The sequence below is a fragment of the Columba livia genome, chromosome 3 (assembly GCF_036013475.1).
Source record: "Columba livia isolate bColLiv1 breed racing homer chromosome 3, bColLiv1.pat.W.v2, whole genome shotgun sequence".
In the NCBI taxonomy this organism is placed as follows: domain Eukaryota; kingdom Metazoa; phylum Chordata; class Aves; order Columbiformes; family Columbidae; genus Columba; species Columba livia.
Genome location: NC_088604.1, coordinates 24,247,280 through 24,275,046, shown reverse-complemented (window position 1 = coordinate 24,275,046; position 27,767 = coordinate 24,247,280). Strand labels below are relative to the sequence as shown.

Here is a 27,767-nt window from a genome sequence, read left to right as displayed (position 1 = left end):
ATGGAGAATGACATTTACAGGTGATTCATATATTCATAAAGTTTATATCTAAGGTAAAATGGAATGAATCACACTACTAAAATACTTGTCTACCTCTAAAATGTAAGCCGTGATGACTAGATTGCGTGACTAACATTGGGTGGTTAAAGTTAAGTGAGAGTAATCCCATCCACAGTGGTTTTACATATAAGCATAATCTAACATCATTAAGACTTCTACAAAACTGTGTTACTGAGTTCAGAGGAAGAATCAAGTCTGTGTTGAAGAGTCATGTCTATATAGATGACCACCACTCTTTCAGTGAAATTTGAAGAATGTTCTGCCAAGCCATAATGGGACAAATAAAATATGTACAACAGGTCCGTATATTGAAAAAGGCGTTATGGCAGTGCCATAGGATGTGAGCAATTTGTCTGGTACCCATAGAATTTTCAACCAGAGGCAGATTGAAGTAATTTTGAAGCAATGTTTTTGGATTATGTTGCAGATGAAGAAATGGTGTTGCAGATTACATGATACATGACAAAGAGAAAACATGTTTGAATTTTGTGAAATAAAACAGGGATGTTAAGTTTGAGATGTGACTTTTTGTATTTTCCAGTGTTGCATATTTGCACATGATCTATTTTCCTTAGAAAACAAAACCAAAACAAATCAGAGACAAAAACCTGACACATTTTAGTCTCTGAAGTATGGATGACAAGCAGAAAAAAAGAGAAGAAAATAGGGAATAAAATTTGTTAACTATTAATGTACATTTGTGGTTTGTTTCTAAAGCTTTTTATCTAGACAGCTATGGTTTAAATACTGAAATTCTCCTTTAAAAGAAATCATTAAACATGTAAGCATGTTTGTGAAAGACAAGTATACTTCATATTGAGAATTAATTCATTTTGGGCTGAAACATGAAGTGTAGCTCTGTGGAATAGTTTAATACTGAAGATGTTAGACAGTTATGTACCACACTGTTGTGCCACAGAAGTACAGGTGCTTTGTCCTACAATAGCAATGGAGTTGTTATGTGTGTTCTACATTTTCATAGTTGCTGATTTGTTTCCAGTTTGCTTTGGCTGAAAGGCTGCTAGTGAGGCAAAGGCCTACATTTCAGTCCTGAATCTCAGACCATCTTCATTCTTTGTTGGTAAGCCACTGGCTGAAACTCTCAGATTATTCAGGAAGTAGACTTGAATCCATGTCTACCAACTGGGTGATGAAAGAGCAGCCCTGCAGAAAAGGACTTGAGGATACTAGTCGAAGTAGAACTGGTCATGAGCAAGAGCAATGTGCTTTTGCAATGCAGAAAGCCAACCATATCCCGGGCTACATAAAAAGAATTGTGGCCAGCAGTTTGAGAGATGTGAACTACATAATCTAGTTTTAGACAAGATGGCCTCAAGTTGCACCAGAGAAGGTCTAGATTGGATATTATTAATAGGAAAAATTTATTCACTGAAAGGATTGTGAAGCACTGGAACAGGCTTCCCAGGGAAATGGTTAAGTCACCATCCCTGGAGGTGTTTAAAAGGTGCATAGATAAGGTTCTTAGGGATGTGGTGTAGTGCTAGAGTTAGGTTATAATTGGACTTGATGATCTTGAGGGTCTCTTCCAACCAGAAAGATTCTGATTTCAAGGCATGTGTTTATGATTTTTTGTCAGATTTTTAAAAGCAAAACTCCAAAAGCCCTAAAAGATCTTTGCCTTTTTTTGCCTCAGCCTTTGCTTCTGTGGTTCTAGTTCTTCCCTCCACTTGTGTAAGTTCAGTGTTTCTTTATTTTCGCCAATCTGTGTGTGTCTCTGTATGTGTGTTAGTACCTATGCATGCTATGGGGATTTTTGAAGAATCAAAAACTCTCTTTTTATTTATGATACCATACTGTACTGCAGGTGCTGGAAGCAGTCAGCACATAGAAGTCACTGACATAGGAAGCTATGACTGGGCTGGAATATATACTACTAAAGTGTGAAGATGCTCATTTTTCAGTCCCAGACACCACATGAAGCTTGACCATGCTCACTGAGGAAGGAATCAGTGGAGATATTGTTATAAAACTAGAATTCAAATACAAAATATTGTGTCCTAACAGACTCTAGTTTAGCTGTATTTTCATACAGATTTTAATATTGGTCCAGGAATTGGAAGAAAACAGCCTTAAAATGTCATGCCACTATTGTAAGAAGTGGTGCTATTCAACAACATCATGAGTAACAGAAGCAAGTGCAATAAAAAAATGTTATCATTGCAGATAATGTTGAGTTGATGAATAACACATGAACTTAAAAAAAGAGTATATATAGAATTTCATTTGAACTGCTTCTATTGGCAACTGGTTTTAATGCTAAACAAGGAGGAACAAAAAAATATCTCTATGTTAGTAGAAAAATTCACCAGGCAGGTTAGTAAGAACTGTTATCCTGGAGAGGAAATCAAGACCTTCTCACTTGAAACATTAAAAGTACTCAAACTAAAGAAACTCAACACGTTATATTTATTAATTTATTTTTATTTTCAGTCTGAAATCTTATCAATTTTTTACAAGTAACACACAGATTATCATCTCATATATATAAGATACACCTGGATGAATATATTGCCATCACCTGCCTGCTTATTTTAGAAATACTGTCTCAGCCAAGCTTCTTAATTGCATAGATACTATGGAAACTCTTACTATTAGGAAATGAAGCATCTGCTTGAAGTGCCCATCTGCTCTTGTTTGCTGTTCTCTGCAAATGTTTTTTTCTTTGTAAGAGGGAAACTCCTGTCTCTCCTCTGGGCATACATTGGTTTCACAGTTCTGACAACCCATCTTCTATACAGCTTAAGAAAAGCCTATGTTTTATGATTCAAAACCAGTTTTATACAAGAACTTTGTCAATAATTTCTTTGTGAAAAGTAAATATGTTCAAGAAGGTTACATGTGAAAACAGCAGTCTCATGTAAGCTTTGCTTCAAGGAATATCTTCCAGCCATGCAAACTGAATATTTCAAGGTTTCAGACACCTTCTCCCACTGTGCATTTGGCTGTTACCCAATTATTTAATAACTTTCTCTGTCTTAATTGACTAATTGAAGAGCTGACCTGTACTACTAAAATTCATTCCTTTATAAGAAAAATGTGTTCTCTCCCTGTTATTCATAACATTTTGTCTTTTTGGGAAGACCTTCAGAAAAGTTATTGTGGTGTTTTACTAAACCTTTTTGTGACCTTCTGCAACTTACTGATAGTCCAGCTAGTCCACTAAGGGAGTTACAGAATTCTTATGTGAATGCCAAAATGAAGTTTCCAAGGTTATTCTACAATTAATTTTGTCTGTAAGTGTAATAAAATGACGTGTTTGGAAGAGTCAGCACAAATTAGGCATCCTGTTGCAAATGAATAGATGTTGTTTAGTGAACAGGGTCCATGCAAATCAAGGAACAGACTGTTGTATTTTTAGAAACTATTATTTCTTACTGAACAGAAAGGGTTTATTCACAATAAATTACTACTTAGTATAGTCTAATGGTGGCAATCTAATTCATGTGCATGTAGTCCTTTCACTTACTTCCTGTTGGGATAAGCAATAGTAAAAATATCTTATGCAAATATTAGCTCTCTCAAAGCTCACATAGTGTGAATGTTTCATGGGAAGTTTGAAAATTGTCTTTATTATAAATGTGCAGTTCAAGACATTCAGTGATAACTGCTATCACTATCAATATTGATCAGCTACTATAACTGTTGATCAGCCTGGCTAGAAATAATACTTTTCTGAGCTGTCAAAAAAAGACAAAGAAAGGTCTAACAAAGAAAGGGAAACCAATGTATGTTATTTCTGTAAATATTTTCCATGAAGGCAATAATAACCAAAGGTTAGCAATGGTTGATATTTTCCATAATAATGTGCAACTTGTTAATGCTTTTCAGTGAAGAAGAAAACAAAATTTTTAAAGCATAAAACCTGTTCGTTTGATGTTATTCAAAATCTGACTTGAATAACCTTAGATGCTTTGATAGCACTATGTGATATTCCCTCTTCAGTGATATCTCCAGGGGAATCACGGGAAGAGCATACTTGATCTGACCAAAATTTGTCAAGTTTGGTATCTCATCTACATCACTGGCTAAAAGCAGATGCCTAGAAAAAACTGTAAGAGTACAATCGGACTTTCCAAGATACACCTTCTTGCTTCTACATGTGTGTACCTGGGAGACTTTCTGAGACAGATCTTGTATCTTTCCTTTTAAAATGCTCTGGTTGACTTCTTTTCATTTATTAATTTATATTTTGCTACAGTCTAATTGCTTTCTTGTTGAAATGAGTTTCACTGTTTAGTTATTCACTAGGTGAAAATGTATCTCTTTTGTTTTTGAACTTATCAGCAAAAGGAGAGTTTTGAGTAATGAAAACAGAGGAAAGAGAAACAAAACAGAAGGTGAATTTTTCTTACCCTTGTGATGCTCTGAACCTCTCCCACTTTCCTCCTCAGCAATCTGTTTTGCAGACTAGAAAAATCTGAGTCTGTTTAGTCTCCCTGTATGGAAGATGTTTCATACCTTCAACCATCCTTGTAGTTCTTATCCACACATTGTCTGATAAGATTGTGGGTTTGAACTTGCATGCAGAACTCAGTTTAGACAGCAAGCATATGTAGGGCCTAATGACACTTCCTGCTTGTTTGCTTCAACTTTAATAATTTTAAACATTCTGTTCACTTTGGTTTTTTTTTGACTCATGTTTTTTGAACTCATTACTTCAAAACTCCAGTTGCTCCATGACAGTTTTCGAGTCCTAACAGGTACCTAAGAGCCCATTGCTCTGTGTGCAAAATTGGGCTTTCCTTGGGCATGGGGTTACCATGCCTGTGTCGATATGGAATTTGTCAGCATCACCAAGTCTTTCTGTAGCTTGTCATGTAGCCTTTCTGTAAAAAAAAAGCAAGTGAAATGGCAGCTGAAATTCAAGATCTGTTGCATCCATCAAACAACTAAACAGTCAAAGAGTCTGGAAAAAGCTTTAACAAATACAGTAAACAGTCTAACCTTTTCCCTGCACTTTCTTTGATTACTAATTACGTATACAGTGTTTTGCCTTAGAAACATAGAAATATCAAAGTAATTAACATAGTATAATTAAGATCAGATTCAAGAGCAATAGTGAAATGCCTTTAGCAAATAAGGACAGAAGAAGAAAGTAAAGACAAAAGGAAGAAGGGAAGGAAGGAAGGAAGGAAGGAAGGAAGGAAGAAAGGTGGATAATCAAATAGTATAAGGAAATTCAACTAGTGTTATGGTTGATCTGATGTGACATAACTAGTGAAGACATGCCAGCTTATATCAACTGAAAATCCACAAAGTGTGACACGAAGACAGTTGGTTTGAAGAAGGCCATGCTGAGATAAATCAAATAAATTTAGTAATAAACTTGTTTTCTTGGTGTCATTTTCTTTTAGAAATAGCACCAAGAGGAGATATGGGAAGTGCATATGGGAGTGTTTCATATTCTCCAAATGCTGTGATTATAATGTGGTTATACTTTTGTATGTGACATTTGATGTTCTCTTTCCTGGTTCTAGTTGTTTTAGTAGCCTACAGAATTAACACTTCATAAATGCAAACATGGAAAAATATCTGTTATGTCAAATGGCAAGAATCACAAACATTATTTACTTAAATTTTTAATAATTTAATTTATAATGAGTGTGGTAATTCATTACCAGATTGTGATTATAAACTATACAGTGCAGTGAACATTAAATTTATTTTCAAAATATGCTAATATTTGGCATTTTTCTGTTACATTCTAAGAACATTTTTTCTATGGACGGGATGACTCCAGCTGACAATGATACCATGAATTATATAGCTTTGTCAAGTATAGGTTACAATGACACAAAGATATTATAGTTACCATGCTAAAGTTGAAACATGAAACAGGATTTGTTTGTCCAGCAAGCCACTGTGGAAAACTCAGTTTTACAATTTCTGCCACAAGAGCCGTATGTTCAGTGTTTTTCATATGTATATGATCATGTTCCTCCCTGAATAAAGTTATAGATAGCAAGATAAACTGGGAGTCAGGTCTGGTAAGGCGTTTTAAAGGTGAGTGCTTTGAGAATTGCAAGAGTAAGTCATGCAGCTGTAGTCCAATAACTAGTACAATGTGGATTGAATTAATAATTTATAGTTGGTTGTATAAAAAGTGTGGAGTGGCAAGTTTTTTTACTCTTAGGGACAAGGATAATTTTGAACTAGTTAAAGCTTTTTTTATCATAACTGCTAATTGACTAGTCACCTCAACTAAAATAAACTATTTGGTTTTGAATCACTGCTGTTTTCTCTGTCTTTTTGTGTTTTACAACAGAAATGTGCCTGTCAGATGAGATGTAAGACAGCATGACATAGTGCAGTCTGATGAAACATGAGTGAAAGCTAACATTTTACAGTCTTACCCTGCTCTTATTGATGGCCATGTGCAGTCTCCCAAAGGCATGTCCACTTCTATTGAACCATGCCAATCATTTCCCTCTCAGATTTTGTCTCCTTCTGAAAGCAAGCCAGACATGTAATGAATCTGAGCCTGCATGTACAAAGTTGATCCTCCTCTCTCTGAAATCTATAGAATTCTTGTCATTGACTTCAACAGGAGTATGGTAACACTCCAGGACACTTCAATGGTCAGATAGATTTTGTTATTGTTCAGAAAAGCCAGGGTATCAGGATCAGCCACTTCCATGAGCCGCTACCCCCATACCTCAGCTATTTTAATTAAAATTAGATCCCTTGATTATCATAAATACCAAAGCTTTTACTTTTGATCTAGGGAAAAAACAGACAATGTTGTATTTGTACCTTGTCCAGAAAATTATTTTGCATTAGAATACTCATGGTAGAAGAGCCATAAGGATATATCCTGGGAGTAGTAAATTAAAAATGTCTTAGAGAAGCCTGTCTCCGTGTCTTTTTGTGGAAGCAGTGACTGTGAACATCAGAACAGCTCGCAGGTCTGAGGGCGATTCTACATCACAGACCTAGCACTGACATAGCAGATCAGCCTACATTTCACCCACCCTGGCACAACCAGCTTTAGCACTGCCAACAGGAATAGCATCCACTCGCTGTGCTTCTTCTGGCTCTCTGTTTCCTGTCAGTCACACAGGCTCCTGAGGATGAGTCAGTGATGCAGATGGCTGTTTTGTTTTGTACAGTATATTTCATGTAAAATGAACATAACCGGGTATTGCTTGTAATAATCCCTCAAAAGGTAGATCTATTCTATTTCACATATGCCTTAATCAAGGATCAAAAATCTCATTGGGCAATCCAGTTCAGACCTAGACCATGAGATAGTGCTTGTGTGTTGTGATGTACAGACAGTATGTGAGGACAGAGGCTGGATGAAAAAGTCTGAAGGAGACTGAAGTTTCTGCAATTTCATGTGCTTTACCTCACATAAGTAATTGAATATTTGGGTATTTTTTCAATTTGGTAAGTTTAAAACAACATCCACCGTAATTCTATAAGAAACAATTGTGTAGTTTAGGCAAAACCAGGTCTGACAAGTACAGTATCTCATGTAGTGTTGCACTGTTAGGACAAAGCATTTCTCTAAGTATGTAATATTATAAATATCCACTTGCATGTTTTAGAGTTCCAGTTTGCACTGTCATCTAAGTTTCTTAAATTATTTGAATTCAATTAATTGTTCAAACTTCTGTTTCTGTAACATATCTGAATTGCGTGCATGGGCTAAATGAGTTTAATTAGTAAATAGTTATGCTATATAGAGTATTTATAAAGTATTATTCTAATCAGCTGTGCCTTAAAGGAAATGTTAATTGCATTTTTGTCACAGTTCACAACATTTCTTGCCATTATTTATAGATCTAAATAATTGGTTGAGGTACATACAATGGAAAGCATAACACTGAAACATTGTATTTAGAGAAATAAAACTTGATCCTATGTAGATACAGAGAAATATCTCATTCTTTAGCCATTTACTCTGGTATGAACAGTGGGCAGCAAATCAGACTGGCAGCAATTTGGCACAGGCTTGGAATGGTGTAGACAAGGCCAAAGGATTCGGAACAATACTAAATCACACCCATGGTTACTCACGCAACTGTGTTTGTTACTGGTGCTGCAAGATGGTGGTTAGCTACTCTTTTCTAAATTTTGCCGTGCATAAATGTCAGCTACTGACATAATGACTCAGGCACGGGAACTACATAACCCTCCACTCCATCCCATTGCTCCATTAAAATCAGTAATTACTTTAATGTTGTGCAAACTTGTCAATGAGATACAAAACACAGGGAACTAAATTTCCTGTGGTTAAGATTATTAGAACATGCAATTTCAGTTCCAGTCATGAATGTCTCTTTGAATTTATAATCTCCAGGGAATATGCATCTGTTGCGTCATTCCCACCCTAGTAATGTTAATGAATATTGTAGATTGCATATGTTTTTTTCTGTATAAATTTCTGTATAAATTTATTAATATCAAATGTGCAATGAAATCCATATTTTACACATGCATTTGTTGTTATGCTACCTATATTTTGATTATTTTTAACTTTGACATGTAACATTGTTTCCTAAGTTATATTGTTAATGTTTCATAGGAAAATTCTTCTTATATGGGCAGCAGTGCCCATGTTTTGACTTATATAAAATATGAATTTAAATAAGAAACACAATTATGTGTATGGAAATAATATACCTGTCAAGAGGAATGTTTCATGATTTCTTGCTGTAGACCCATCAAATAGCATTTTCTTTTTATGTGAAACCTAAATTCTTCCTGCAAAATGCATTTGTATTAGTAAAGGTGATTGTTTCAACACTAAAATCTAATGCAATATAATCTGATCTTTCTAAATTTAATTCTAAAAGTAAGTCTTCCATCTTTGAAAATGAAACTTCTGTAATAGCTATTGAAGAACTTATTGTCAGTCATTTTCTTTCCTGGAATGATGACTTAGCAATCTAATTTGGGAGATAGTATTTGTCCTCCATTGATGTTAGTTGACTCTGCACTGGTAATTAAAGCACACTGAACTAAAAGTTTCTGTTTAAAATGCAAAGAAATCATGAATTAAAGTAGCAGAGAGGAACAAATGTGAAACTTTTTTACTGGACTGATTCTGTGGTCAGACACAGGCAAAAAAATGCTAGAAAGCCTGTTGGATAACCAAAGTCATGCACAAAGCAATAACTGTCAGAGAAGAAAAGGCAGTTAACATAGACGACACTCATGGAGCAGTTACAATGAGTCAAATGGATTTTTCCCAGCTTTCAGAACTGGGCTTTTTGACAATATACTCTTTTAGTAATAGTATAAAACCAAACTACTTGAACTGCATTACACTGCTCAGCCTCATGATATAGATGTCCAGTGACAAAGATGATAATAAAAAAAAAAACCTGCTTTAAGATCCTGATATGTGACCAAGGCTGTCAGTGGAGTGGTCTGGGAGAATGGCATCAATAAAAAATGAAAGTCAAAGTGACAATACCGAAGTGAACAGATTTGGTGCAGACAGTTATACTGTATATTGCAGGAGTCTGTCAGAGAAGTCCACTTCTCAGAGTAGCTTGCCTACAATTGAGTTGTTCCTATTCCACTGAAGCTCAGAAGAGAATCTGGATTATTGTCTCAGTATTTCACAAACAATGAAATCAGCAATTTCCTTTTATTTACCTGAGCTATACCATACTCTCTCATTCTACTAGCTGTTGCTAAGCAACTGTAACAATAATAGTCATGTTTATCTAAAGCCTCAATTTATTCCACTTCATTTTATAAAGGTAAACAAATAAAATCCACCCTGTCCTCAGTGATCGCCATCTGCAGAATGAGTTTGCATCTATGAAGAATAGTCTAGGTTTAAAGGACACTAACTCTGTCTTTAGCTCAATATTTTACAATATAGAATCCTACCCCCTGTAGAATAACTTTTTTCATCACCACTTTCTATGTATTTCAAATCTGGTATACAACTTGCACTGTTTTCCTCTTGCTTTGGTGCATTTTCTTTTCTTCATTTTTATGATTCTTAAAAATAATTGGAGTAAATGCAAAGGAAGAACAAAAATTCAGAGAACTTTTTACCAGGCTAATATAATTATTATTGAAGGAAAGGGGATAAAACAACTTCACATAATTTACTTGCTTTTAGCTAAGAACTTATTGCTTTTTCAGAAGGAAGTACTGTCAAGCTGTAGCCTTGTGAGAGCAATTATGTTTTTGTTTTTGTTTTTTGTCTTTACTAGCAAGTGACACTGAATTGATGGTGTTGCAGACTGGATTTTTATAGAAAAGTGTTTAAAGCTGTTTAAAACAAATGTTTTACTGGAAAGAAATATTTTGCTGCATTTAATTTCCCTATTAACTTGTGTGAATACTGATTTATTGGTGGTTTTGGACATTCCAATATTAAAAAGGGAACGTGAAATATCTTTTTCTCAATTTGTAATGGCAGTGTAATCGAACTGATGTATAATATGCATTTCAGCATTGAGAACTTCATTAAAATAAAGAAAAAAATTCCTCATGCCAGCAATTAAGATGTTTTGCTCTGGTACACAGCAAAGCTACTATTATAGCAGGATTAGATTCAGAACTTCTTGCCGAATAGTAATATTAATCCTTAACCTTCAGGACAATTTCATTTCAGTTGGGTGCTGAATAAAGGCTTAAATATGCATACAAAATTGCACACAAAGCTATTGCCTGACTCTCAGAGTACTAATCTGAGACTTTAAAAACACTAGCTTTCCTGTTTCATCAACACAATCAGTGAATATATATCCTGCAGCTAGAAGTAAGGTCTCAATTTAAAACGTTTTATAGACTGATGAAGTTGCAGTCACTTTGTGAAGGCCTACATCAGAATTTAAGGTTATTACATGCATTCTAGCATTTGCCAACTGCTCATCTCATGAGAAGTGGATCTAGGGAAAGTCCTAGACTTGTCACAGAGAAAAAATGCAGGTTTTGAATGGATTGGTATCTAAAGGAAATAAATCTAAATTCTGAAATTTAGCTGCCATTTTTTCTTTAGTTTTAGCTTCAGCTGCCAAGCTACAGAATATTTAATGATTCGGAGGCAATTAGCTGTGATAGGAAGGGTTGAATCCAGCAGCCAGCAGAGGCAAAGCTGCCCCATCTCTCTGCCCCAGATGCAGGAAGGGGCAAGGCTGGGCAGCTTTTCTCAGTAGGCGCACACAGAGCAAATGTATACACTACATACATGTGTATACCTATGTCCAGCCACATAGATTAACAGAGGTAGACACACAGCACTTGTATGAACTCAGGCAGCACCAGCAGCCTCATCCTGTTTCCTCTCTCTGGCTGAGGAGGTTGGAGGTCCACCCACATACACACACACACACACACACACACAGAGCTGACCACAACTTCCCTTGTTCCCAGTAGCCACCTCCTGTGATCTTTTCCTTGGAGAAACCTTCCTGGTTTCCCCTCCATGTCACCTGCTCTCTAGCTTATCTGGACAGACCACAGCCAGCACTCACACATTCCCTCACGCACCTGTGCTGGCTCCCGGTGCTGCACACAGCCAGATAAGGTCTGGCCCTGGTCCCACCTGGGGCTGTCACTTGGTGTCACTCAAGGGAGTCTCCCCAGTCACTGGCACCCAGGCACACATGCCCTCTAGCCCATGGTCGAGCCCAACTGCTGGCACCCCAACCCACACTCACCCCAAGCTGGTACCACCCACCCATGGGGCTCTACAACCTCCATGGGGCCACTATCTAAACACAACCAGCTCTGTTTGTCCCCTCAGACCTCTATTTTTTCACAGTTGTTCCCTCCAAAATCATCTAAATACATCACCTTCCCCACCTCTGGTTTCTTCCCTAAGCATCCCATAATAAATCTTGTGCAATCCTAAAATGCTCTTGCCTGGCACCACATGACATGTCCCATGCTCAGTCTGGAAGGTGATCTGGAGCTGCTCCTCTTAGCGCATCATGGTACGCTGGGGTGGAGCCTCTCCTGAGACAGTCCCGAGAGGCCCCAGACAAGGATGTCCCTTCCTCTAAGTCTTTACTTTGGGTTCCCACCTGCCCTGGAGCCACTTGTGCTCCTTTGGGCATATGGAGATGGTCCTGCCGTGGGCTGATGGCTCCTGGGATGGGCCTGGGTGGAACTGGGGCAGGGTGATGCTTGGGATTTGCCATCTGACATTGTCTCTCCGTGCTCCATTGTGGGTGCACAGATGAGCTTTTTATCATGTAACCTAACAGATCATTACTAATTATTTCAAATCAAATAAGTTTTAAACAATTTCTCACTAATTCTCTTGAAATTAACTATTTTTGCTCACATCTTGCAGAAAGATTACATCATGAGTAAATTTACACTGTTCTCATTTCACATTGAGCTGGGACTGTCTTGAACATGCCTAAATATCTGTAGTTCGAAGCTATGTGGCACCGGTTCTCCCTGATGTTGGAAGGTGATGGTGGACTTAGCAAGCAGATGCTGACACAGTGCAGGTGACTTCTTCGTGAGATCTTTGTACTATCATTGCTGGCTGGGGCATACTTCAGTTTTGCCAGCAGAGATGGTGGCTTGCAGTTTTGAAAACATCTTCAGTAGACAGCTAAATGAAAAAGAACTTGGTACTTTCTGATTTGATGAAAGTGTCTTTTAAAGGTGTTGTGAGGTTTACTTAATAATTTAATTTTGGAGGACTCTTGAAGTAATCAAATGCTGTTCTAAACAGTCCTCAGAAAATAGTGCTTTTGCCTCTCTGGCCATTTGATATTTCTGTTCTTGACTGAAGTTAATTTAGGAAATAACAATTTTATCATGTAGTAAGTAACATTGTCAGAAGATGGCTACAGGATATACTCATGAGGAAGAAACAAGAGGCCTGGTGCAGAGCACGGCCAGTCAGCAGCAGGAGCTGGCATGTGCCAATAATTGATTGACAAATGGTTAAATATGATATATTGAAGAAGAATCAAGTCTTCATTTTTAAATTACGTGGTTTTCAAACCTATTGGTGTTCTCTGAGTGGGTCAGCCTGAATGTGGATAAAGGTGATCAGAATTCAAATGACTTTGAAAAAGGTTTCCCGGTAAAGGCTGTAAAGGAAACAAATCATGCAGGGCATAAGAAAGTCTGCTAAAAGTTTGGCTAACAGTTATGCCTCAGGGACAGGAGAAAATTGCCAATTTCTGCGATGGAGGGAGTCATTGTGGCATCCCAGAGAATTCTCTGCTGGCATCTGTGTTGCTCAGTACACTCATGAATGATCTGCGAAAGGGAATAGCAGTGAAGTGACTGTGATGATAGGAAGTTGTGAGTTAATAAAGATGAGGACCAGTTGTGGAGAACTACAAAAAAGGCCTTATGTGACCAAATAAGGGGATGTTGAAGTAGTTGATGAAATTAGAGAAGATGAATGTGATCTGATGCACATAGTTATGAACTGTAGGATATCTACAGGGCGGGGGGGGGAAAAGTTAAATAGTTAAATCCTAATTTTCTCTGTAGCATGACAGGCTCTAGCCTCACTATTATTCTGGAAGAAAGGAACCTTGATTATGATACATGGTCCTATAACAATGTCAAGACAATGGTTACCTTAGCAAAAAACCAGATCAAATTAGTAGGAGAACAGAAAAGGGATTAAAAGTATCACTGCGTAAATGATGTATATACTTTTTCAATATTGCAAGAAGTTCTGGTATCCCTGTCTCACAAAGGGCAAAGCTGGAAAAGGTTCAGAGAAAGGTGATAAAATGGCTTTAGTACAAAGAACAGCTATATAAAGTAGAACGTTTGAACTTGGAAAAAAAACAAGGCTGGGACATGATAAAGGTCAATAAGATGGAAAATGGCATAAAAAGCATGAATAAGAATCATATGCAAAAACTTAGTGGGAAATCAAATGAACCTAACAGATGGTATCTGCTGAACAAACACAAAGAAGCGTTTTTCATGTTTTAGGATTCCTTATACAATACGCTGAAGATCCTAAAAGTTAATACAGACTCAGAGGTTGACTGGTTGAGTTCATGGAAAAAAAATCTCTCAATGGCTGTTAAACAGAAAGATGAAAGGAATGTCTTCCTTTTACGAAATCCCTGAGATGCAGATCTTGAAGTGGAGGGGAGTTTTCTAGCAAAGTCCTTCCTAGGTATCTCCTTTGGTTTGCAGAGCTGAATGAGCCTTTAATCTGGCCAAGCACAGCTGTTCTTATTTACTTATCAAACTTACCAATAAAACTGTAATTCATAGTAGAATCTACTTTAAACAATGAGGAAGATACAATCTTGTAGACATCTCTTCTCAGCCTCACTACTAGCTACTGTGTTTTTCTGCAGCTGCAGAATGGAAAATATTACTCAGAGTCACAACAAGAATGTGACTTCATTTTTGTTATCATTATTGTTCAAATTATCTTTAGTATCACTGGCTTTACTATAGTTAGTTTTGGTGCATTTTGTAGGTTGTGTTTTCAAAGTACATTTATCTTGCAAAAATTGTTTTCTTTGTAAATATGTATATGTATGCATATACATATATCTGTATATAGGTATAAATACCTTATGAATTACAAGAATATAAGTGGTTGTCTTTTTGCTTGTTTCTTGTAGAAACATTTGAAACTCAAAAAAGAATTGTACTTAGCCAGTTCTTATTATTAGATACTGGTAAACAAGGGGGGAATAACCACAATCATGATAAATATAAAGGCCCAGGAACATAAAAGTCCAATTTTCAGAAAATATTTTGTAAGTTTGTATTTTGTGAGTTTTATTCAAAATCTTATAGCAAAGCAGGACTTAAACTCTTAGTGATTCTACCACCCATTTGACCTCAGTGTCTAAGGCAAATTGCAGTGGTTTAAGTTTTCTTGGTGAGCTCACACAGTTCACAACTGAGAAATGTCGCGCCTGAGCAGGTGCAAGTAGGGCTGGTACAGGATATGCAAAGAACCTAAAATAAGGGAAAATCAGTGTAGATTATTTTCAGCTGTAAGTCGAGAGTGTAATTTTTGCTAAATTGCACTGTTTATATCATAAAATTAAAATAAGTGTCCTGAAATATCTTTTTACAGACAGCATATGACAGAAAATGAATGCTAACAGGATAGTTTATGTACATATAAACAACTACATGGTGTCATGTGCATAAAATTTTGGCAGTCTAATACACCTTTAATATTGAAATAGTTCAGTGTAGTGATATTGTACTCTATCAATGACTTCACATTTAGTGAAAAATGAAAACAATTGCTTTTTTATTTGACAAAGTGAATTGTACGGGCAGATCTTTTAGGGTGTATTCAGTTGTATTCAGCCTACATTCTTTACTGTGCTTCCATTCAGCCCAGCAGAACTACTTAAACTCTGCTGATATTAATATTTTTTTTTAACATTTTCTTGTTGGTATGTTCAGTTTCTTTTATTGTTCTTATTCTGTTTCTGAATTTCGTGGACTTTGTTGACCATTTCTGCTCTTAAGGCACCCATAAGAAACAAATCATTCTTAGTTAATCTCATCAGTGTCCTCTTACTGGTCTGTGATGTGTCTGCAGTTAGAAACTGCTTTTTTGGGGGTATATTGCTTTGCCAGCTCCTATCTAATTTGCTGCCATCTGTCACCCATAAGTCTCTTCATTCCTGCTCTCCAAGTATATCCTCCTACTGAATCTCTCTTAAGTGATTTGATGCTGAATTTACTCCTTGGCAGAGGTATAACATTTGACAATTCTGGAGGTTTTAAGACTTACATGTATTGACAGCACAGGTACTATACAGATAGCAGCTAATCCTTATTTCCCAATACTGCCCTCTAAACACGCTTCATGTCTTAACTGGGTGGTGACAGACCTAAGGCTGACAGTTTTCTGGACTGGCACAGCTCTTAAAGTCTCTTTGGGTATTGCTTAATTCAGAATAGAAATCCTCTTCACAACTGTCAGTGTCCACCCATGAGATTGCCAGGAATTAACTGTGTATTCAGTTTCTTCTAGGCTTTTTTGAGTTTTTTACTGAACACTAAGTAAATAACTACATATTTATATATACACATATAAAATTTAGAGGAAACCTAAATAGCACTTCACAGTAATTATTTTCCTTTATGATTCTCCTTTGCCTCATGTTTCTTGGGTGCAAAGTGAATAGGCATGTTTATAAATAGTTTCAGAACTGAAGGGATATACATACACAGGAGAACAAAAGCAAAATGGAGAAAGAAGGGGTTATGTGTAGTAAGAAATGCTTAAGTTAAATAGGGGTAGAATGTTGGCTGCTTTATATATCATTAGGGTTTGTTTATTTTCCAAAAGAATGATGCACAATAACTTGAATTTAACAGTAAGGAGTACCAAAGAACTTTGGAATAAAGCCGGGAGCAATCACTGACAGTAGAAAAACTTCTGCAAGTGGGTAGCAGTTGCTTCTGTAAGGAAGCTGCTGAGTTGTTGCCATTTTGGGGGTGGGAGGGCTCACTACCCCAGTAATATTCAGTTTTACTTTAAGCCAGATATAGGGTTTCCTAAGAGATTGGGGAGGTAATTTGTTTGTCTCCCTGGAAGTCAGAAATATAGTTAACATATTGCATGTACATATACAAATACATATGGTGTATTATGTTCTTTATAACCAGTGTTACAAATTTCTGCTCCTATAGCATAGTCCTGGAAACTTGCAACCCTTCCACACCACAGTGGTAGGAAAGCTGCTGTGCAGCACGGCTTGCAGGGGTTAGGTATTTGATTTACAAAAAACAGTTTCTGAATGTTGGAGACATGAATTAGCTTGTTAGAGTGTTAGGGTGGTGGGATGTCACTATAATTTTCCTTTTCTGTTTTCAAAACTTTATTTCTGTTGAAATTAAATTATTTTAAATTGCTTGTGACACTTAGATGACATTTCCCCTGTGGCTGTAGGATGAGGAATACAATACAATGCATCTGCAAGAATGCTCACAAGTTACAGTGAACATAGCTGGAACTTTCTTGCTAAATTCATGGTATAATTTCTTCTTCAGGAATGTTTAATAATACAAATGTTTTATTAAAGTAATGTGAATCAATTGGTAGATATACTAGGGAAGATTTCTCCTTTAAAGGCTTCCTGAATCCTTGTAGCCTTTTAATCTGTTCATTAGAGCTTTTGTCATATTTGAAATTTAGTAGAAAATCATTACTTATTAGTTCTTTAGTTTTAGCAGCAAATCCTTTTTATTAAATCCATTTTATTAAGATTTAGAAACTTCCCACATGCATTTGACAGCACTACTCTGAAGGATTCAGTCTCAGATACCTACTGCTGGGAAGTTAAAAATAAAATTGTAGCCTGAAATATTTTTTTCAGTTTAGCTATAACAATAAAATGCTGGGATTATACTTGTTCTGAAGTGCTTAAAAGGTGTGTAATAATCCAAACATTACAGTGCACAGAATGTCCTTAAATTTTTCTCTATTCAAATATCTCATTAACGCTTCTCTCCAGCTCTGAGTCAGTACAATTATTGTACGTGGGATTAACAAAATAAAGTAGGAAATTAGCAAGAGTGCGCACTATAAATCAAGGTTTCTTGTTGAGGACTTCCCATTAATGAGCTACCATACCCTCACAAGGTCTGTAGGATGTACAAACCAGACACAAATGCCTGCTGAGTAAACCATTAATGTTACTTTTTAAGAATCCTAAAAAACATAATCGTTTTGGTGATCACAGTATATATGGCACTAAAAATGTTATACCACAGAAACTTTGCTGTGTTTTCAAAGTATAAAAATCTTAATGTTTGTTGCAACAGGATATACAATTAATGTGCATCTCTATTTTGCTCTCTACTCTGAAAGTATGTTTCAGAACAGCAGAAACTCTAATACTTTAGTATGAATATAAAAACTTTGTAAATGGCGTTCACCAGAAAGCTCTGAATACTCTTTAACATTAAAACTGTCAGTCTGTTGAATTTATGGCATCAAGGCTAATTTCGCATTTGGATGATAAGTCGTACATTGTTAATACTACATAACCTCAAATAATGATTCATTGCATAAAAATATGGTAGGTGTCTCAGAAAATCCAGTGATGGAGGTTTTGATTCCAGAGGGAAGAATAGTATAAATGCAATTTTATGTGGTGTTTTCAATCTAGAAAAAATATTATGAAATTAAGTTTATATATAGTTTCTCATGTAAGAATATATACTGGGGCAGGGGAAAATCACCAAAATACGTTTTCTTTTCTTCTTTTCCAGGTCAGAACTGTGGAGGCTTGGTACAGGGACCAAATGGCACTATAGAAAGTCCTGGATTTCCTCATGGTTATCCAAATTATGCCAACTGCACATGGATCATTATCACAGGAGAACGTAACAGGATACAGTTGTCATTTCATACTTTTGCCCTTGAGGAGGATTTTGATATTTTGTCAATTTACGATGGACAGCCACAGCAAGGCAATTTAAAAGTGAGGTAAGGTAACTTTTTGATGTCTTTTTTGTTTGATTGTTTGTTTTATTTTCTTTCTGTCTCTCTTTCTTTACCTCTCGTTTTCTCTCTGGAATAGGTATTCTGATAATATGTTACAACTATATTTTCTTTCCTTAGTTCTTCCCCAGCCAAGGGGATAGCAGTGTCCCAAGATCTCACAGCAAAATACATTTATCCAAGTTAAAGATCTTTATGGCCCTAGGTTGTCTACCAGTAGCATCAGTTGTACTTAAAATCTGCACAGTTCAAGGTGAGCTTTAGTAAAAGCTCTGAGCACAGGAGTATCCATGTTACAGTAGCTTATTTTTATATAGCTGTCCCCCAATGGTCCAGATTTGGCCCAGAGAGTCTTTCAAAAGGCACCTGTCCCCAGTGTTTGAAAGAACTCTTACTGAAATCCCACGTTACTTTTATACCACGCCCACAATATTTGAGTCAGAGGATGGGTATGCGGCTTGTGTGAACAGTGCCCAAGGGTCTCCCATCAAATGTAGCACAGAAGAAGTGGGTCATAAAGTAGTTTGTGAGAGGCACAGTCTCATTAGTGGGTGTTGGGCAACCTCTGGAAATGTTTGCCAGATTAAATCCTTCAAGTTCCTTGCAGATGATTTGAGCTTTGCCAAAAGTGAAATTCTTCTCCATCTCTAAGTAAAGACAAATATTAAGCAGTTAGGGACCATTAAAGGTCAGAAACTGGGTGTCTTATACGTCCAAATCTGGCTGAGGTTGCAAAGAGTCTTTATGGAAGTTTTTCGACCTTGAAGCTTTTCACAACCTCAAATTTTGGTGCAGTCATCTAATTGAGTTCCTCAGTCATTTGCTGGGTCTGGATTCCAGAGCTGGAAAGCAAACATTGCTATCAGTGCTGCTCTGTCATTTTCTGTTCAAGCATGAGATTTTTAGAGCACTGTAAAACATTGCTGTCAGTTCTGTTGTCTGATTACTCTTTTACGTGCTGCTGATTTATATTATACTACTAAAACAAATGTGGGAACATCACCAATTTGTTCCGCATTTTAGTGAGTATCATCACGTATTTTTGACAAGAACAAAGTTCTGATTGATTGTTTACTCAGTTTAAAAAGTTTTTAAAACTATGGAAGACAGTACTGAGCTACTGATGCTTGAGTTGCACAGTATGTGTGCTTCATTTACTATACTTAATGGTATCACCTTTATACAAGGATTAATATTTCATTTTTAGTCAAATGTTTTTATTATCAATAGCTAATATGCCTGCATGTTTTGCACTAATCTGTAAGTAGAAAATTGTTTCAAGGAAGAACACTAACTCTTTTGTTCTGTGGATATGAGTGTAGAACATAGAAATTCCTAAGTATGATCTTGATCCCATGGAAGTCATTGTAATTGCCACTTTTTTCAGTAAAACAAGGATTTAATTTCCAACTTCCAACAATGAGGCAAATATTTTCTTTATCCTTGCTTGTATTTGCCAATTAGTTACCTTCATAAATGGTGTTACAAGTTAAAAAACATTTGTTGGCTTTGCAGCATGCAGAGGTTAAAAAAGCAGAATTTGAATAATGAGTATCTATTGACATGTGTCATGTCCTGTGACATGCCCACTGTTGCACAAAGCACATTCACAGGTGTACCCATCTACAATTGCATATTTCAAGTAAATTCGTTCAGAAGAAATTGGAAAACTATAGTCGTGCATGGGGTTTTTTTGTTTGTTTGCTTTTTGTTTGTTTTGTTTTTTCATAGATATAAATACTCTACTAGATTTTGAGTAATCATATTTCTTTAGCCATCATGCAAAACCTGGAAGTTTTCCTTAAAAATAGCTGTTTAACTATATAGCACTCAGAAGCTATCGTAAAGTAATATTCATCCCATATTTTGTATAATATTTTTCAGCTGCTAAAGAAAAATTAGATAAAAATTAGTAGTATGTTCAACTAGTTTACTGTGCCGCCTGAAGGACCTTTTGTATGCTAAATGTACACCAGGACACTTTCACTATATATTGATTGTAAAACCCAAGAATATAGAAACATATATAAAAAATATTGGAATGAAAAGGGAAAAGAATAGATTATTTTAACCTGTTTGTGTGGAGGAAGTGGAAAACGTGGTTGTAAGATGAACATGAACTTCTTTGGTTAGTGCATTATTAAAGCATATACTGATTTAAAGAACAAATTACACATGGTAGCCATCATAGGTTATTGTAAGCTATGTTATGAGAAGGCTGAGAAGTCAGATAGTAGCAGGAAGAACAATGTGAACAAAATATAAGGTGCTAAAAAAGTGCTATTTAACATCTTCTTATTTTTCTAGATAAAATCCAACTAACATTCTGTCATTTTGTATAGGTATTTTGTCTGCTATCAAGAGTTGTTCTCAAAACTATTGTTACAGCTGTTGGTTTTTTTTTAATTAGTGTAAAATTCATAGAACACAAAACAGGATTTTATATGTGTGTGTGTGTATATGTATATATATAAATATAAATATAAAAAAGAGGAAAAGTGAAATTTTATGTCAAATGCCACCTGTTATGATAATGCTTTGTAGGGTACTGTAGTCTTAACTGTATAAACAAACATAAAGTTAGGTATTTAATTTCATTATATATTATAAACAAAACAGATATCTCAGTTCAAAAATTGGTAAAAATCTGTGTGTGTGTGTGAGCTGGTGCTTTTGTCAAGAAAACAGTGTATGCATGAGTGTAGTATACATCTTTTCCAGGTGAGGCTTAACTAGAACACTGCACAAAGTAACAGAAACTTAGTGTTCAAATTTGTAGAACAAGATTATTGAAAAATTTCATCAGGATATTCTAGTATTTTGTACATCTGTAAGAAAATGAAAACTATTATTGTGTGACTAGGCAAATTGATTAATGAGTTCCTGCCAGTAGAGATGGCTATCAATGACTGTAGTTTCCCTTTTTATGTTTAATCAGATTTTTCATGGCTTTTTCACCTATTAAAGTATTAGGAAGAAGGAATCATTTATAATAGAGGGCTAAAATATTATTCATTTTATATCACATACCTATTTTAGGAAAGAAAGGAACTATGACCTGCTCAGCTAAATACTGACAGATAGTTTCTGGCAACAGCAAAAAGTGCAGGCAGTGGAAGAAAGGTAACTTATGTGTATAATACTGTCAGGTTCAAGCTCATATATGGCAATTTGGTTTTCACAATAAAAAGAAAAAAATCCTATTCTCAAAAATTGTAGCTTCCTAATTCAAAATCTTAAGCTTACTTATTTTGTTGGCAAGTCTACAAGCTATAAATATTTAATGAAAAATTTAATAAATAGAAAGTAACATAAGGAGTGTGCTTTCTAACAACAAGCTACTTCGCCAAGAACTATAGGCCATATTAATTACATGTTTTAGGCTGATACTAAATTGTGGTAAACTATTAAAATAACATGGAATATTGTTTGATCTCCCACCTAAGAAAATCTATTTCACAGTTAAGGAACTATTATTTCTGAAAGAAAATATATTTGATTCATTTAAAAAGTCAAAGCAATGCATGGATTTATACTGCAAAATACTGCATCAGTTGCTTAAAGCTTTTGTAATGTAGTTAAGTCAGCATGTTTTTCTTTAAAAAATGAATGTGACACTCACCATAATGACAATGTAGCTGTGCTTAATTTCTTTGTCCTTTGTGAAGGTAGATCTCTATTTTTTTCATCTGAAACTAGCTATAGAACATCTTCAGAGAATTTACAGGTGTTGCTTCTTTGCCTATTCTGAACTTTTCAAACTGGACCTGTATAAGTGACAGCAGCAATTTTGTGTATTTGTTTGTAGGGTTTCACCATCAAAAGCATTACTAGTAAGGGACTCGGAAGGGGAAAGTTGGGGTATGGCTCTGTAAAATGTTAATTCCAGACTTCTAGAAACTTTAGCATGTGTTAGGTTATCTTACTGTTTCAGATTTATGAAAAGAAATTTGACTTAAGAGAATAATAAAAAATGGTATATAAACACCTTTCTAATAAAGCAGAGAAGCATTGCTCAGTATTTAGAGATACTTTACAGTAGCCTGCTGAGAAAGATTACTCTTTATTAATAGCTTTTTTAGTGTTTCACATGACATTTAAAATAAATCTTTGATTTCAGTTAAGAGGTGGACATTTGCATTCCTTGTTCTTTGTGACTACATATGTATATATTACAAATCATTAGTTATTCAGTTTGAAAAAATCATTCTAGTGATCATACTAAGTCAAACACCTATACATTTCTTGATTTTATATTAGTTATTTTACAAAAAAGAACACCTTGGGTAAACATTACCCAAGTAGTTTAGCCACAAAATCACAGAAAATTAGAAGTTGTCATTGTGGATGTGGATGCACATGTATCTGGGTTTTGAAGAGCTCAGTTTACATCTTTGCTTTTCCTGAAATCTCAGAATAAGGTTTCAATGTTACTTCAGTATTGGCCAAGTATAAGAAAATTATATTCACTGGTATGATGTCTGCTTGACATCTATGATGTTTAATGGAAAGTATCTTCAGTTCTCTCAGACTGATGACTTTGTAATCTGCAGAAGTACAAAAATTTGTAAGAGTTTTTAAACACTGCTAAGTATACAATTTGGTGTTCCATGCTTTTTTTGAGATAGTCTTATTTTTTCATTTCCCCTTAATCTGTGATGGTTTTTGAAGGTCCTAAACCCCCTGCTATTTGGCATAGTAACAATATATGCACATTTTGACATTTCAATATGATAAATTCCTGTAAGAACTCACATTCATTTTTGTCTCAAAACTCCTTAGGACTATGATACTAGAATCCATTAAGAATCCAGATAAACACAATTTGGAGAATTACAGCTCTTAAAACTTAGATACACCTTAAAAAGTCTTTTAGTGTAGCTTGATGATACAATTGACACTAAAAGTTTCAGAAAACTTTCTGACTGGACAGGTGATAACATTAACTCAATTGCTGTTTGTGTAATGAATTTTTACTCTTAAATATGTTAATTTATGAGATTTATGGCAATTTCTTACCATTATTATCTGTCACCTATATAACACATACAGTGTACAAAAAGCAGTTTTATATCAGTCTTTCTGCATCTCTCATATTCGTCAAAAAGAGACTTTTTTATTTTAGATGATACATGTTGGCATAATTATGCACAGAAGCCCTGCTGATCACCATCCATAAATGCTGCATATACAGTGACTGTTTTGACAGCTCTTGGTCAGAGATCAGTCCGTTCCCTTTGTTTATATTCTGTCTGCAAGGTAACAATCAAATTACAGCCTTTAGAATATTTGCAGATGGACTCCTCAAGGAGAAGAAAATACAGTTGTCAAAATCTGTCCCCTTTTGAGATTTGTTACTGGACAGCCTTATTGTGGGATTTTTCAGAGTTTCTATATAACTATGATAACTTTTGAAATAGCAAATAACCTGTATGCTACAAAGAAATTTTGACTACTTATTTGTTTTAGAGAGGAAAAAAAAACATGTTTTATCTGTTAACTGAGTGGCAAATTAAAGGAAAAATAGCTTTATAAAACTTAATAACTGATTTGTCATATTTTTGATCCATGCAATTAGGTTAAACTGTGAATAATGTTCTCTTACTGTCATCTGCTAATTACCAGCCTGCCTTAACTTAGTCTTGTGATTATTGACTGTATGATCGTAATCCAATTTTGAGTCACCCTGTGCTGGGCCAGAATGTAATGATCATGGGACAGATACAGCATCAGAAATGTTCAGGCACTGGAGAGGAACTCTGCAGTCCCTCTGCTCTGAATTTCTGCAGTGGAAATTCAGCATCCTCTGTGAGCCAGTCACACACAATCAATTCATCTTGTAAAACAAATTTTGTAGACAAGTGTTCTCACAATCTTGCAGCTCCTGATATTACTTAGAGACTTTCCTTAGTTTTCATCCTGTTCATATTCACAAGAGCATCTGCTGACATTGCTTGGGGCCTTTGGTTTTGACAGTGATGTTTTTCCCACTTAATGGAGACTAAAATATATTTCTGAAGTCCTGGGTTATTCCTGTGCCCATACTTTCACTTGGGTGAAAACTATGTTCATCTCCATTCAACTCAATTAATTGAGGGAAGGCAAATTTTGATATTAGGCTCAATATAAACTTGTCAGGGAAGAGCACCTAGAGAAGATTTATTACTATTGACAGTCTACTCCTTTCATTGATTTATCAGTGTTCTTTTCCATCTGCAGACCTCATTTACATGCTGCTTTGTGTGGCTTCCATTGTGTTATTTTATGGAAAGTGAATTTTATCTCTTAATTTCCACAGTGACAGAATGACATTAGGATTTTCTCAATCACGCTTTCCTGCTCCTGGAACTGAGCTATGTTATTTACTGTTTGGGCAAGGAAAACCGTCCATATTTGTAGGGCTCACAGGCAGAATAGCAAGAGCATTGTGGGGTACATGGAGTGAAGAGGTGAGAACCAAAGAATGGTGGTGGGAGGGAAGAGGAAGGGGGGGACACCAGAAGCAATGTGTTAAAAAGATTATAGATGTGCTAAACTGCGCATTTAAAAGATGTGTAGATGTGATTCTTGGGGACATGGTTTTGAGGTGGACTTGGCAGTGTTAGGTTAACAGTTGTCTCAGCGATCTTAAAGGTCTTTTCCAGCCAAAATGATTCTATGATTCTTTCTTCATTTGTGGTTAAGAAGTAATGAGTTAGGGATTCTGAAGAGAACCATGCAAGGTTTTCCCTGGACCATGTGATGCAGATTTAAGGTATGTATGTCTCATCATTTATTAATTACCCGTCATAAAAAGGATTCAACTTTCTGATTTAAAACATGGGGTCTTTGTTTACATTTAAGCTGCCATATGTCAGAAAATTTAATCAGAAATCCTTTTGTGGCAATGATTGCAATAATTTCTATACTATTTTTTCTGTTTTAAATCTGCCTTAGCTTTTTCATCAAATGGAAGATGGTTATGAAATATCTAACAACAGAAATTAAAAAAATTATTTACCTTATAGTGGAGGAGGAATACCACAGAGGTCATCGATTATTAGCATAACTTCACATAACAAGGGGTAAAGAGTTATAGGGGTGTTATGGAAACCACTCATAGTTAAAATTTATAAAACAGAAAATTGTTTTAAAAGCTAAATATTCCTTCCTTTTATTATGACAGAAGTGATGATTAGAGAAAACAGTGATATGAAACAAAAATGTTTTAAATAGAGTCCAAGGCATTAATACTTTGAGGAATGAATTCTGCAGGCGTTCAGTTAGAGTACAATTCATTAGACAGCTGAGACAGGTGCAGGCAAGTTAGAAAATATCAAGGGAAATGGTCAAGTGACCTTCATTTCATACAAGTTAACCATACCACAGTGTTGGGAAAAATACATTTTAGTACATATTTGTCATATTTGTTTTTTTTATATCCTGTCTTTCAAAGGCTGATATCAGCTAATAAATAACATAGTAAATTAATTAGATTGCTAACTTTTGTTTGAAAATGTATTTCCCTGAAACTATGAACAAAGCAGCAGTGTTATTGTGCATCTATCAAACACTGCATGAATCACTTTTGTGCCACATTTAATTTTATTTAATACTTGAAATAGGAAAGAGGTAATACAAAAATATACCTTTTCCTGAGTTTTGCTTTTTTCTTGAAAGAGGTAAAGTTCTGAAAAAGAGTTTAAAAAAAATTGCAAAATACACTTGAAATTTCAAACACAGTCACTGAATAAGACTAGCTTCTCTTTGTACAGTAAAAGAAGATTATATTATTTAGAGATTAAAAATTACTGTGTGCAGCCCTTCAATAAATGTTCCATGGCACACAGAACATGAGGCACTGCCTAGTACCTGAGAGGAAAACCTCTTCTTCTCTGGCCATAGCTTCTCTCTTTTTTTTTTTTTTTTTTTTTCCCCCTGTAGAAGTCATGGAAAATGGCTGAAACTGAGAAAAGGCGCCCTTTCCTTATAAAGATAAAACACTAAGCCATCAAAATTTCTGTTCTGTGCCACAAGCTTAAAAGAGCAAATTGAGTGTAACAAGTAAACACAAAGATCATGAATAAGATTGTTTGTTCGTTTGTTTGTTTTTAATGTTTTAGGGCCTTTAGCCAAATATTCTAATGTCATGCTGTGTGAAAAAGATGTTAGATTCTCTGCTTGCTGTGAGACATTCCAACTTTGGAAAAGGTTGCCACTAAGAAAAAAAAAAATGATGAAAGACTACATTAGCATGAATAACTCAACATTCTCTAGTGAGGAAACAAAAGCAAGTTATTTACATATAAAATAAAAAAATTACACTCCAGCAGTGAATGTGTAGCTAATATCAGATTGAAGGAGCTAGTTTTAAGCTTGTGAATGAGAAGTCTGCATGTGAATTCCTTACTTAAAAAAGAAGGCAGTTGCCACAGCATTCAGTGCACAATGACGTAGAAGTACATATATTGACATCTATGAATAGAAACAAAATTATGCAATTGTCTAGCAAATTGAATTTTAAAGTTCAGATCAGCTAAACATCTTATTAATAAAGACTAAAATAGTGGATATTCAATGTTGTTTTAGAAGAGGTGTAAATAAGACCTTTTAACAAGAGTAGAAACTGTTGTTTTAAAGAAAGGTTCCCAGCTCCAGTTTTGAATTGCACTGGTGGCTGATCTGCAGTGACTGAAGTTGGAAATGCTGAAGGATCATTGTGACTGATAGTGCCACTGTCTGCCCATCACCTGGAGGCTTCACAGCTGGTCTGTGTCTGGCTTTTTCTTTAAAATCCAAGGTTTCCTATAGCTTTTGTCTCCATCTACCTGAAGAAATTACTTATCTCCATGTGAGGCTTGGATTGCCCCTTTTTGTTTTACCTATCTTTTTTTCCTGGTCTTACTTCAGATTGCCCACCCATGATCTTCCCACATCTGCCAAAATAAAACTTGTCATTTTTTTGTTGAGAGCATCTTTTAAACATGAGCATTGTGAGTCATCAGTTGAGAAGACCTGAAGAAAAACGGAAAGAGAATGCACTTGAATGGACACAAACTAGGTTGGTGAAACTCTGAAAATTATAGACATCTATGCTCTTTTTGTAATTCCAAGAAGACTAGGATTCAACAACCAAAAAGCAAACAAACTCCATAGACACACAGGATTTACCTTATGAAGAATTAGAGGGGAAAAAAAGTATTTACCCATGAACTAGGCTTTCAGAATATTTATTTGAAATTTTTGTGCCAGTTATGATACTTGAGAGGAAATGAAAAAGCACTAAACACATATGAAAGGG

General features: G+C 35.5%; 1 protein-coding gene across 2 annotated transcripts in view; it reads left to right on the top strand.

Moving 5' to 3' along the window:
- CSMD1 (CUB and Sushi multiple domains 1) overlaps positions 1-27,767 on the top strand; it is a 1,084,328-nt gene that overhangs the window by 202,289 nt on the left and 854,272 nt on the right. For both annotated transcript variants that reach the window (XM_065056058.1, XM_065056057.1), the window contains exon 2: positions 18,256-18,472. In XM_065056058.1, coding sequence (XP_064912130.1) covers positions 18,256-18,472 — 217 coding nt within the window. The remainder of the gene's footprint in view (positions 1-18,255; positions 18,473-27,767) is intronic.